The 12565-nt window shown below is 43.6% G+C and overlaps 1 protein-coding gene across 1 annotated transcript; it reads left to right on the top strand.

Annotated features, from left to right (window-relative positions):
* Positions 1 to 7295: 7295 nt before the first annotated feature.
* Positions 7296 to 12436, top strand: LOC124707250 (glycerophosphodiester phosphodiesterase GDPDL7-like). Its single transcript, XM_047238916.1, has 10 exons — positions 7296 to 7425; positions 8299 to 8418; positions 8586 to 8885; positions 9424 to 9536; positions 9630 to 10131; positions 10288 to 10344; positions 10443 to 10730; positions 10808 to 10947; positions 11035 to 11518; positions 11877 to 12436. The coding sequence occupies exons 2-10, from the start codon at positions 8319 to 8321 to the stop codon at positions 12116 to 12118; spliced, it is 2226 nt and encodes a 741-aa protein (XP_047094872.1). The 5' UTR covers positions 7296 to 7425; positions 8299 to 8318; the 3' UTR covers positions 12119 to 12436.
* Positions 12437 to 12565: the final 129 nt, after the last annotated feature.

The following is a 12565-nucleotide window of genomic DNA, read 5'->3' on the forward strand; positions in this document are numbered from 1 at the left end:
GATCAAAAGATCCACCACCACCAACCGCAGGCCGATCCTCTCCGGCGAAGAAGAGGGTCACCTCCACCGTCGAACCCAAGGCTGCTGCCCCGAGCGTCCTCGTATCGCGGGAGAAGCCCAAGATCATCGCCCCTCACCGGCGAGAGGCGGAGGAAAAGGCGCTGTCCGCCTCCACCAGCCACCACCGCCGGCATGCCGCCGATGGGAGGCGGGGAGGCCGCAGCCCGCAGCTGGATCGTCCCCGGGAGGACCGCCGCCGCCCCTCCATCCTTGTCCGACCTCCGCCGCCCCGGGAGGCGGAAGGGCCGCCGCCGCGTGAGAGACTCCTTGGCCGCCGTTCCCGACGCGTCACGAGGGAAGGCCCCCGCCGTCGCCACGCCCCGAGATCTTTGCCCCGGCGGCGCTGCCGGCGGCGGCGGCGGGAGGGTTGGGAGGCTGGGTGCGGAAGGCTAGGGTTGGGGGCTACGACTGCTGATGGCAGGCTTTTCTTTTCGTCATTCATTGGACTAGGATTTTCCGGTTGCTATGTTTTCCATGTCTTGCCATTTTTTCCTTTTTTTTTCTTGACCTATCCTCCTTTGTTTAGTGACTGTTAGCTGCAAGAGCTGTGCGCGACCAACTGCCACACCATTGGTTATGCTGCTTTTCTTTTTTGAAATTAGAGACCAAATTCGTCCGGTGTTGTCCAAATTCCAAAATTCGACTAATCACCAACAGAGGCACTTGCTTTTACATTATTTCGCTACTACATACATCCGTCACACATAGAGGCACAGACACAGTTTCTCACAGGAAAAAACAATGTAGTCACGCAGACACAGATTTAGCCAGCGAAATTACTGAACGCATAAGCATACGCGCGCACATAAAGTACAATTCCAATGAACGACGAACTTCAAACTAGATATTTGAAAACTTTGCATTGCGAACTGGGACGGAGGGAATACTAGGAGTACTAGTTAATTACGCTGGAGATGGGAGTCGTCCAGTCGATGCGCATCGGTCCACTTTCCACACCGATATGAATGTGAGCGTGCAGTTATCCATGGCCGATGGATGGATGGGTCAGTTCATGTTTCGTGCGCATCGGGTGATGGCGGAGCAGCCTCGGGTGTAGGGGTTCACCGCCTTCCCCTGGGAGCCGCAGTCGTTGTAGTAGGACTGCCCGCGCTTGTTGCACGGGATCTGGTCGGCCCGCAGCGCGGCGTAGCTGATGTACTTGCTGGTCGGCTTCCTGGCCAGCTCGTCGCCCGCCCAGCACTGCCCCAGCGTCGCCGTCCCGTCGCAGCTCTCCAGCAGAGTCACGACGCCATCGACGCTGCCGCCGTCGGCGCACAGAAGCTGGCAGCAGGCCGCGACGGCCACGACCAGCGCAACAGCCACAGCGCGCACGGCGATGCGAGGAGCCATGGCTGCCGATCGGTACGCGCAGATAACTGGCTAAGAGAAAGAGTATGTGCGCGCGCGCGCAGTGGAGGTGGAGAGGAGAATGGTGTCGAGTCGAGATGCCACTTGATGGAGAGACTAGTGTGGTACTTGTATATGGAGCCATGGAGGCTGGTGGAGGGAGGGAGGAAGATGCACGCGCAAGCTACGGCCAAACGTTGAGCACCGTACCGAGATAAAGATGAATGGAATAGAACCACAGTCCACAGATCGGGCGAGACCGGGAGTAAAGAAGATACCCGTACGTGATCATCCCCGGTGCTAGGTCTACGGTAGCATGGTCATCTGCCTATCTAGTAGCTAGTTGCTAATTTACCGCAGAATCAAGAGAGCATAGCAGAGCCCACCGTTTACAGAGAGGAACAAGCAAATTGAAAGCACTGTGCTCCCATAACGATATAAAACTAGTGAATTGAAGAATGGAGTGTACCTACCTCTAGATCAGATTAGGGGAGGACGGACATGAATCAGAGATGCTACAAGGATTGGTAGGATGGGGAGTATGCTATGGATGCAGCCTGCAGGACGCACGGTAGATTACAGCAGTATGCTGCATGGTCAATAAAACTTACGATGGAGCCGGGCCATCAACATGCTTGCATGTGAAGCTCAAAGTCGATCTGAATCACCCAAGAAAATTTATTCTTAGCTAGAGCTCCAATAACGTACAGTGCAGGTACTAATAATTCCATCGCCATAAACGTTTATAGCTTTTTTTTGGATCAACATCTAGATTCTTTTAGCAGACAAACTTCCATCAATATTGATCTTTTGTGTGTCAGTAGGAGGAGGTTGCCAGCTCTGAGTAGTCTCGACTCTATTAGTCTGTATGTACATGAAAAAATTTCTGAATTCAGCAGCTGACTTGCGAACTTGATCAGCCACCTGCTCATGCTTGTAGGATTTACCCTCTACATTTAGCTTCTTTCGAGTGGTTCACCATTCCACATGAGTGAGATGCTTGGTTCACATTGCAGCACAACTTAGATGAAATCTTTTGGATCTGTAAGTGCAACCCACCCGGTACGCAGGTCCTCTAGTTTCAGATCTCGCCATAGCTTCTTCATCGGCTTGCATTTCAGAAACAAGTGACCTCCCATCTTCATCTAATCTTTTACAAACTGGGTGTATTGCATCTATTTCAATCGGTCAATCCCACGACGAGCAAGATTAACATGAACATTATTGTGTGTAATATGCCATTTAAATTGTTGCACTTTCATTGGGCAAGGAGATTTCCAGATCGCTAACAAATTGAAGGTCTCCTGATTATTACTTGACCCGATCTTCCCTTTGCTCGCATGGTTTAAATTTCTACATAATTTGTAAGCAGTTTTCTACTAAGAACCTCCCTCGCAAATCGGCAAACCATGCCCATATATGTATCCTCCATATCTTCTTTAAGTGGTAATGCAAGTACCAACTCCACATCCTACTTCCAAAAAATTGCTTCTACGAGTTATTTGTTCCATCCACCTAAGATTGGGTCCATGATTTCTGAAGCATCCTCAATAAGAGTGTGACCTCTTGGGGTTATTGGAGCTCGGGACCGATTGCTTGGTAGCCACGTGTCTTACCATAGCTGGATGGACGAGCCATCGCCAACTCTCTTGATGACACCCCGGTGAAGCACATCAATTTCTTTTAGGATACTCACGACATTCCGGCTTTTTTCTTTCTCATTAAGGATATTCGTATTTGGGAAATATTTCGCCTTAAAAACTCTAGAACAAAGAGAAGAGGATCATTCAGCATGCGCCATGCTTGTTTAGCCAGCATTGCTAGATTGAACACGTGCGGATCATTGTAGCCCATACCCCGTTCCTTCTTCGACCCTGGTTGCCGTATGGTTCCGGCAAAATGAAATTGGTTTCTATGAGAGCATAATTTTTTTTCACAAACTATTATTCCTAGGTGTCTATTATATACTAAAAACAAAATATGGGTGTTTAAAATAGAGGCACTGCACATCATCAGAATTATTTTAACCGCTAGATTTATAATTTTAACGGATGAGATTTAAAGATTTTACGTAACACATACGAGATATGTCACGTGTCATCATCTTCCCTGGGAAAGGAAAATAAAAGGTGTAGTCAGATTTCACGTAACAAGCATTTATTATATAGACATTGTGTACATGTACATCCATCACCTGTTCTCCCAAAACAAAACCCACGTGTACTTTACATAGAAGAAAAATTATCATTAGCTTTTCTGTAAGTATCATCACATAACCTTTATTGAATATGGAAGAAAAAAATTGGCTTTAGGATAATATTTAATTAACTAAATTAATGGCTATAATTTAGAGATAAAAATGTATGGATACTAATCGGAAACGTAGAGGAGCTAAAATATACATAACTAATATCTCTACGGCGGGAATTTCTAAAAAAATGATCCTATCAATATCTAGTTTTTTTTTAGAACGCGGTACAACGCAGACGCTCACAAACACGCACGTACAAACACCCCTATGAACGCACGCACGCACACCCTACCCCTATGAGCACCTCCGAGAAACTGAGCCGGCATATCTTGAGGTTGACGAAGTCACCACTGGCGCCTCGCTGTTGACGGGCACGTCACCTACCGCTGAAAGCATAGCGCCGGTTAAATCCTAAAATAAATCCAGGTAAATGCAAACACCTGGGTGGGCTGGTTCCACCACAAGGGACCTAACCACCGCAGCCAAGCTCTGTTTGCAATCAATATCCTGTTTATGAGGCTACAAAAATTGGATTCAAGCTTTATTTAAACCATAGACATGTGGCATGATATATATATAGAGGCCGTCGGCATACAATCGCACATGCCAAGTGCTCCAAAATAGTCGCCGACAAAACCTGGCCATCAACATATATGTTGGGGGTTTTCTGGCACATACCATCGATAAAATATGACCGTCGACATACATGCCATTATGTCGAGGCTGCCCATCGGCAAAAGCATAGATGTCAGCATATACTCCTACCCCGTGGCCTGCAGTTCCAGCCACCGACGGATGCATAGGTGTGCCTACAGCCACGTTAGAGGCCCTCGACATATAGGGTATGCCAAGGGTGGCTGTCGACATACCTTTTTTATTTTTTATTTTGTTTTTATTTCTGACTACTTAGTTTTGCTTCAAAAAGAAGTGATTCTAACATTCTTCATATCTAATCTAATCATGTGAGACTGTCATGTGGTATTAATACGATGCAAAATAAATTCAGCCAAAGAAAACTGAAATCCATTGCGATTAGAAACCAGTGACTCTACAGCCAGGGCTCGATGGCGATGTAAGATAGAAAGAATGGGGAGTTAGGGCTTCGGTTTCCTCTGTAGCCAGTTCCAATTCCAATTCCAAACATATTATGGACCGTCAAAAATATTTTAGCTGTTAGATCTGTAATTTTAATGGTAACATAGAAATACCACGTTAATCCACAACATCATAATTCAAACAGTTAGATTTATAATTAGTGGCTGAGATTAAAGACAAAATTCTTAAGTAAAACGCTAGCCTGTACAAACGAAGGGAGCAAAAAGAGTAACATGTCATGAGTAAAAATCTAGAGGAAGCTAACCGAAAATTCATTGGTCGTGAAACTGATTAACCATGACAAGTTATGTCTCCACACGATGCCACTACACCCGCTAAGAAATAGGAGCATAACCAAGCGAAACAAACCAATAGTGTTAGGTCATATCTTCAAAAGGACATTACCTGTGCCTGTTAAGAAAACTTCCTATGCTAGCTAGATTGAACGTGGTGCTAGCAAAGTAGTAGGATGTGCCAGAACATGAAGAATAGGATATCATTACCTCTGCCAAGAAAGGCCAACTCTATCATAAGCTTTTTCAAAGTCCAACTTCAGCCAAATTCCTTCAGAGTGAGAGGTTTTCAACTCATGCAAAACTTCATGAAGAATTACACATCCATCCAAAATGTAGTGGTCACTACGTGACAATATTTGAACTTGAAAGTTTTGGTTAAACCTGAAACACGAATAATAATAATGAATATTATACTCTCTCTATCTCAAAATATCTTTATCAACTTTATCTACGGACAAAAGTATATATACACTTATAAATTTTTCAAAGATTTCAAATAAATTTTAACTTACTAAGTGTTTAAAGTGATGTTAAATTCAATGCTGTCTTCTCAACCGATATTTACCGTACATCGCCGGAAATTGGTTATTCCGGTTTATAAGTAAATAATATTGTTTTCACGGATTTAGCGTGGTCCCTCTTTTAAATGACTACTCAAAACATTGGATATCGACATGAAGTTTTTGCACCCATGAGTAGATGCTCCCGTTTTTTTAAATGAGCTTAAACACATTTTAAAATATCAAAAAAAAATCGTTTCAAAATTTATCATGTACATCTCAAGTTTCTATGTTCTCGCAAAGTTGCTTCGCAAAAAATCGATATTGTTTGTGTCGTGCATAAAAAAGGTAAAATATGATTCTAAAAAAAAGCTCTTACTGAGACATTTCTTTATCATTTTTACACATGACACAATGTCGGTTTTCCATGAAAATTGATGTGCACAAATACAATGTCGACATGTGTGGATGAAATTTTTGGTCAATTTTTTAAAAAAACATCTAAAATGTTTTGTCAAGTGGAAATGGGCATATGCTAAGATCAATAGTGTATTTCCGATACTCTACATGTAACTTAAAATATGTGTAATACTTTTTTTTAATATCACCACTTACAAAAGGCACATATATTCAATGATAATTCATTTCTTATGCCAACAAAAAATCTCCAAGAAATTAAAAGTTGTTAAAGATGTCTTCGGAACAAGTGGTATTTTCTGATATAGTATTTGTGGTGAATATAGAATAATCCTAATTCAAATTTCATAATATAAGTTTCTGTAGAGCCATAATTGACAAGTTCTAGCATTTCCCTCGCAAATGCGAGGGCCACCTTGCTAGTGATTATAAAAGTGCATTCTGTTTGTTAGATATATTTTACAATAGTTGTTCCTACATACTAGTATGTTGATGGTTGTAGTTACGCAATGTTGATAACCAACATGTGGTTGGATGGTTAGGAGGGCAGTGACATCCTCAACCCACCTGAATTCAAATCCTAGATTTAACACCTTGATGTCTTATAAAGGCGGAATATTGTTCAGTGTGAGCGATGTTCCCGTTGACAGCGAGGTGTCTAGGGTGACTTAATCAATCTCAAGACCCGCGAGATCTATTCTTTCACACAAGTCTCTCAGATGTGCTCATAGGGGTAGGGTGGTGGAGGGTGCAATGTGGATTCAAATTGGTTATTCAAACCCTTTGTAGGACGTTGGTTCTGTCTATAGTACAGTATTATGTATAGTATTGGTGGAATGGTGGGAGAGTGAGCTCATCACCAACTCTAAACTTTAGATTTGTGAAAGATAAGTTTGGTAAATAATGTTTAACAAGGAACAAAAAAAAGCTGTAATGTTGAACTAATGCCATTAATTAAACCATCGTCGAATGTATTATTATTATTATTATTATGTTATAGCTATATGGATTTTCTATTCTAATCTTATGGTTGATGGATTAGGGTTTGAGATTATCAACGTTTGGCAAGAACTCAACCAATTTTTTTTACAGTAATTAATCCGGCGACTGCCGGCATCACTCGCCGCCGCATTCGCCCCGCCTACCGGCGGCCAGAATCCAATGGCAGTGCATCCTCCCGTTTCTCTCCGCATCCGCCCTCCCGCCCGTGCCCCCCACATCCGCCACCATCCCCAGCAATGGCGCGTGCCACGGCGCTCCTCTCAGCGGTCTCCTATGTGCGGGCGCCCCCGCCTCCCCATCCATTACTCCCGTAGGGGCAATCCTACATCCTCCTGCTACTTCTCTCCTCCATTGTACGTGCTCGACCCATCTCGGGCGCACCATGTTATAATCTGAACATATGTGTACAATGGTCAGATTTTGCCGTTGTCTGGGAAATGGGAGGAAGCGTACAAAGGTCAATGCCTCAGATCCAGTGCTCACTTTTTATGTTTCTGTGACTAGTTTTTGCTGTTCATCGCTGGGTTTCTTAAAAATCATGTGCTGCACCATGTTATAATCTGAACATATGCGGATATGATTTATAAATAGCTCTGCACATCCAGCAAGAGCGCACAGAAAAGACACTGAATATGTCCAGGATATATAATCTAGGATCCTTTGATGAAGTTTCTCTCTAGTAATAATGGTATGAAAAGCTCTGTTTCTAAAAAAAAGATATGTTCACTGTGTCCTAATAATTTATGCACGTAGCTTCTGTTCTTGGACTTCAAAAAAGAAAGTGAAATCGTGCACAGATCAAATCAAACTGAGAACTACTGTAACAAAGAATTAGCAAAACCGAAAAAATAATGGTATGGAAAGAAAATTATCTCTGTCTATTTTTCCTTTTTAAGGCAAGCTTTCTCACCGTTCAGGTGGAGAAGAGACTCACCACCGAAGTGAGATCATCCATCACCCGTGTCAAATGGTATCCGTCTATTGGGAGGCTCCTAATTTTAGAAGCTTTTCGCCTTGTCTTGGGCCTCCCCTTTTGCCTCCACTCCACAGTCTGATTTAGAGACCTTGCATGCATGCCTTGCCTCCTCTCCGCAATTTACTTCCTCTAGCCTGGGAGATAGATCCCTTTCCTCAAAACTTGCTCCATTAGGCTTACGTTTGAAGCCTGAATTTTTCCCAAAAGCTTCGGTGAGACGTTGGTACCCAACTATTTGTGCCTCTCTGATTATTGTCTGAATTGATTCTTGAAAAGCCAGAGATTCATCTATGTTGCATCTGTGTGAACGTATGTTTGTATGGAGCTCACAAAGGTATTTGTGTGATGCAACAGGGTGCTCGTTTCTAACCTGAATGGGAGCAAGATATCCTCTTGCGTTCTTGATCCTCTTACTTCTTCATGGAGCCAATGCTGCTTTAGATCCTCCAGCAGGGGAATGGTTGACACTGAACGGTAAGCATCTCGCCTCTTATTGCTGAGTTGTGAATTTGCAAATTTTTCTTTCTCTCAAATACACGTAAAGCGTGTCTATTGTGCTAGAAGAAGTTGAACATGTTCTTTCAGCTTGCATATTCTGGTCTGTCTGCCATGCTGCTAATCTCTCTAGTACTGCCCTATAGGTCGCCGTCCTCGAGTCATTGCTCGTGGGGGGTTCTCTGGCTTATTTCCCGATTCAAGCGCCATTGCATTCAGCTACGCAGTGGCCTATAGCGTGCCTGACGTGGTCCTGTTCTGCGACCTGCAATTTTCCAGTGATGGTGTGGGCTTCTGCATAAGCAACTTGAAACTTGACAATAGCACAGAGATTGCTAGGATGAAGGACTTCGCTTCCAGGGGCTCGACTTACCAAGTGAACGGACAAGATGTTCAAGGATGGTTCTCTGTGGACTTCAAATCGGAGGAGCTACATCAGATTGGCTGTAAGCAGAAAACAACTTTTGTATATCTTGAAAATTCAGACCGTAACTTTTTTAAAGTAGTACTTTACTGTGCTCCATGATGAAGCTAGCAATTGCAAAAGAGAAATCATAATTTTCTTCCATATTTTTACCATGAGACCATAGGGGAGTCCCATACAGTAGTTTATTCTATATATATGAAGCATCGTGAATTTACTACCTGCGGTGCTATACGAAAACAAGGCACAAAGAATATTTACATGGCTATTTACAAGACCACAGGGAGAAACAACCTCAAAAATGTTAGCCGAAACTTTTAAGAAGAATTTATCCACACGAGGAAGTGAGCCATGGGGTTTAACCCTATGAGAAATCAAGCCAAGAACTTTTTGGCAAATTGCCTTCCACCCCTGTAACAACGGACATCATTTGGAATGAACTTTTTTCAAATCAATCTTTGCAACTCATTCATGGTTTTCCATATAGGTTATGTTTTTTTTCATCTTTCTTTTCACTTGCTGCGAAATATTGACCTGTCTGTGGTTTGATCGTCCCTCAGTGATTCAGAATACTCCTTCTCGCAGTCCAATATTTGACGGCGGACCGTATTTGATGTCACTTGACAATGTGGTTAGAACTGTTAAGCCTCATGAAATTTGGGTCAATGTGGAGGTAAGTTGGTTTCACTGACATTCACAGATTCACCAAGGCTCTCTTTGTACCGCTCCATGTTCTCTATCTGATACAAGTTCGTATTTTCTTTAGTATGATTCATTTTTTCGGGAGCACGGATTAAGTAGCGAAGATTACATAGTAGGAATGCCAAAAGAATTTCCTGTCACTTGGGTGTCCTCGCCAGAAGTTGCGTTATTGAAAAGTCTCGCTGGGAAGCTCAGAAACAATACTAAGATAATTTTTCGGTTTCTCACTGAAGACCTTGTTGAGCCTACGACCAAGATAACATATGGAGAACTTCTGAAAGACCTGCAAGCCATCAAGGCCTTTGCATCAGGGATTCTTGTCCCCAAGCAATATATTTGGCCAATGAATAAGAATGGGTACTTGGAGCCGTCTACCAGTTTGGTCAAAGATGCACATGCCCTTGGGCTGGAAGTGTATGCATCTGGATTTGCCAATGATGATGCCTGTATGAGTCACAACTACAGCTATGACCCCAATGCGGAATACTTGAATTTCATAGACAATTCAGACTTCTCAGTCGACGGTTTTTTAACTGACTACCCGCCCACTGCATCAGGAGCCATAGGTAAGAACGAAGAAGCATACATGCCATCTAAAACTGAATGGGTGTCCATGAAAATTGGAAATGTTTCTCTTTACATGATAGCAACATACACATGTGACTTAGCTCTTTTTTTTTTAAATTCCTTTATAACATCTTGATAATAATATTTGTTTACAGCATGCCTGGCACATACCAAGGGCAATGCTCTTGCTTCTATTGGAAATGAAACTACAGGTGAGCTATCAATTTTGTTCTGCTTCACATGCCCACTTTGTTATCCTACTATCATCATCCTACAATAATACGCACTGATTATTCATCTACTCAATCAGATGGAAGCAGGCCACTGATCATAACCCACGATGGTGCAAGCGGTGTCTTCCCAGGCAGCACGGACCTTGCCTACCAACAAGCGGTGAAAGATGGTGCGGACATAATAGATTGCTGGGTCCGTATGTCAAAAGATGGAGTCGCCTTCTGCCTGGGCTCTTCAGATCTCAACGGCAGCACAACAGCAGCTACAACTTTCTTGGGGAAAATGACAAATGTGGATGAAATACAGAACAAATCTGGCATTTTCTCATTTGATCTCTCATGGAACGAGATCCAAACCTTAAAACGTGCGGGGGGGAAAAACATATATTCTTTGTTTCTTGCTTCCACAGATTTGCATGAACTAACACATGTTTTTGTCCAGCCAACCTTATCGGTCCATTCTCAGAATCAGCCATGGATAGAAATCCTGCTGCGAAGAACGCTGGCAAATTCATGACATTGGCCGCATTCCTTGATTATGCGAAAGCCAGCAATATTTCTGGTATACTGATCGGCATAGAGGTATCCTACTTTCGACATATCATTTGCTCGCTCGTGTTGCCGTTCTGTTGAACTGAAGAGAGGTGTTGTATAACCGATCGAGTGCAGGGTGCTGCATACCTTGCAACCAGAGGTCTTGATGTGGTAGGTGCAGTCTCAACTGCACTGACCAAGTTTGGCTACGACAAGGAGACCAAACAGGTCGTGCTTATACAGTCAGAGGACCCACCGGTGCTTTCAGCGTTCAAGAAGTTCCCCAAGTTCAAGCGGGTCTACGAGATCGAATTTGACATCACCGATATTTCGAAGCCTTCGGTGGTTGAGATCTCGGAGATGGCGAACGCGGTGAAGCTCAGACGCAGCTCAGCCGTACAAGTCGATGGCTTCTATCTGACAGGGTTCACTCATGCCTTGGTTGATAGGCTGCATGCTGCCAAAATAGAAGTGTACGTCGGCGTTCTCAAAAATGAGTTCATGAGCCTTGCGTTTGACTACTGGGCCGATCCGATGAAGGAGATAGCTACAGACACGTGGGCGGTACCCGCTGACGGGCTTATCACCGACTTCCCTGCCACTGCAGCTGCATACTTCAGTAAGTGGATTGATCAACACTATGATGAAAGGGAAACCACAAATGGAGCTTGGGCTGCATGGATCCTGTTATTTTTCAAAATTCAAAAACTTGAAATCCCTTTCAAACTAAAAGACTATGAAAATGAAATGTTCTGTTAACTGTTTCAGATTGCAGCCACACCAAAGAGCTTCTTAGCATAACCTCCACCAGCCTTATCCACCCACTTGGATCTCCCTCATATATTCTCTCCTATTTTTTCTTCCCATTCTAAAAAGCCGTGAAAATATTTGACATGACTTGCAAAATTTAGTGCTAAAAATAGGAATTTCACAAAGTGTTGGCCAATATTCTGAACTCTTGGGTGGATGAATCGCAGGGAGCCCGTGTAGCGACATGGAGCAGAATATGAGCTACTACACAATTAGCCCCGCGGAGGTCGGTACTTTGGTCAGAATGGCTTCATATGGACTTCCTCCGGCGCCCCCTCCAGCACCCGTGCTCGAACCTGAAGATGTTCATCACCAGCCGCTGCCGCTGTGCCCCAAGGAGCCCATGTTCCGGACCTTCCGCTGCCGAATGCCTCCCAAGGGCGAGTACACCATGGCTACCGACGGGTGAAATGTCAAGAGACCAAGTCTGCAGATACGCTTGCCTCCGTTTGGTAATATCAGTAACACACCTTTTTTTGTGAAATTTACTGCTGGTACTTTGTTGTACATTACATAGCGGAATGCACTAGTTACGCAGCACGAGAAGCAAGTCTGAACAACTATAAATGAGGATTATGTTGTCCACCCAAAAGTTGGGTTGAACATCGCCAGCAGCAATTCACCAGATTCTTACATATATTCAAGGTAGCTTAATTTTGTCAAGCCCTAGCGGAACAGAGTCTACAAAGTGCTGGAACATTTGTAATTCTACTTTGTTTTCGCAAGAAATTCGCAGTTACATCTCGTCCAATATTCATTTGTTTCCGAAAGTTTTTTTTCATCCACCAGCATGCTATGCTACTGGTATATTTTCAAACAGATGCTGGTCCCAGGCGGGCAGGTCTCTGGATCTATC

Source organism: Lolium rigidum, chromosome 4 (assembly GCF_022539505.1).
Source record: "Lolium rigidum isolate FL_2022 chromosome 4, APGP_CSIRO_Lrig_0.1, whole genome shotgun sequence".
Taxonomy (NCBI): domain Eukaryota; kingdom Viridiplantae; phylum Streptophyta; class Magnoliopsida; order Poales; family Poaceae; genus Lolium; species Lolium rigidum.

What these genes read in the sequence shown, in the direction of transcription:
- LOC124707250 (XM_047238916.1), top strand. Translation starts at nt 8,319, where the DNA reads ATGGGAGCAAGATATCCTCTTGCGTTCTTGATCCTCTTACTTCTTCAT. An exon ending in GGAGCTACATCAGATTGGCT is followed by an intron (nt 8,886 to 9,423) that starts GTAAGCAGAAAA and finishes ATCGTCCCTCAG; the next exon opens with TGATTCAGAATACTCCTTCT. An exon ending in AAATTTGGGTCAATGTGGAG is followed by an intron (nt 9,537 to 9,629) that starts GTAAGTTGGTTT and finishes TATTTTCTTTAG; the next exon opens with TATGATTCATTTTTTCGGGA.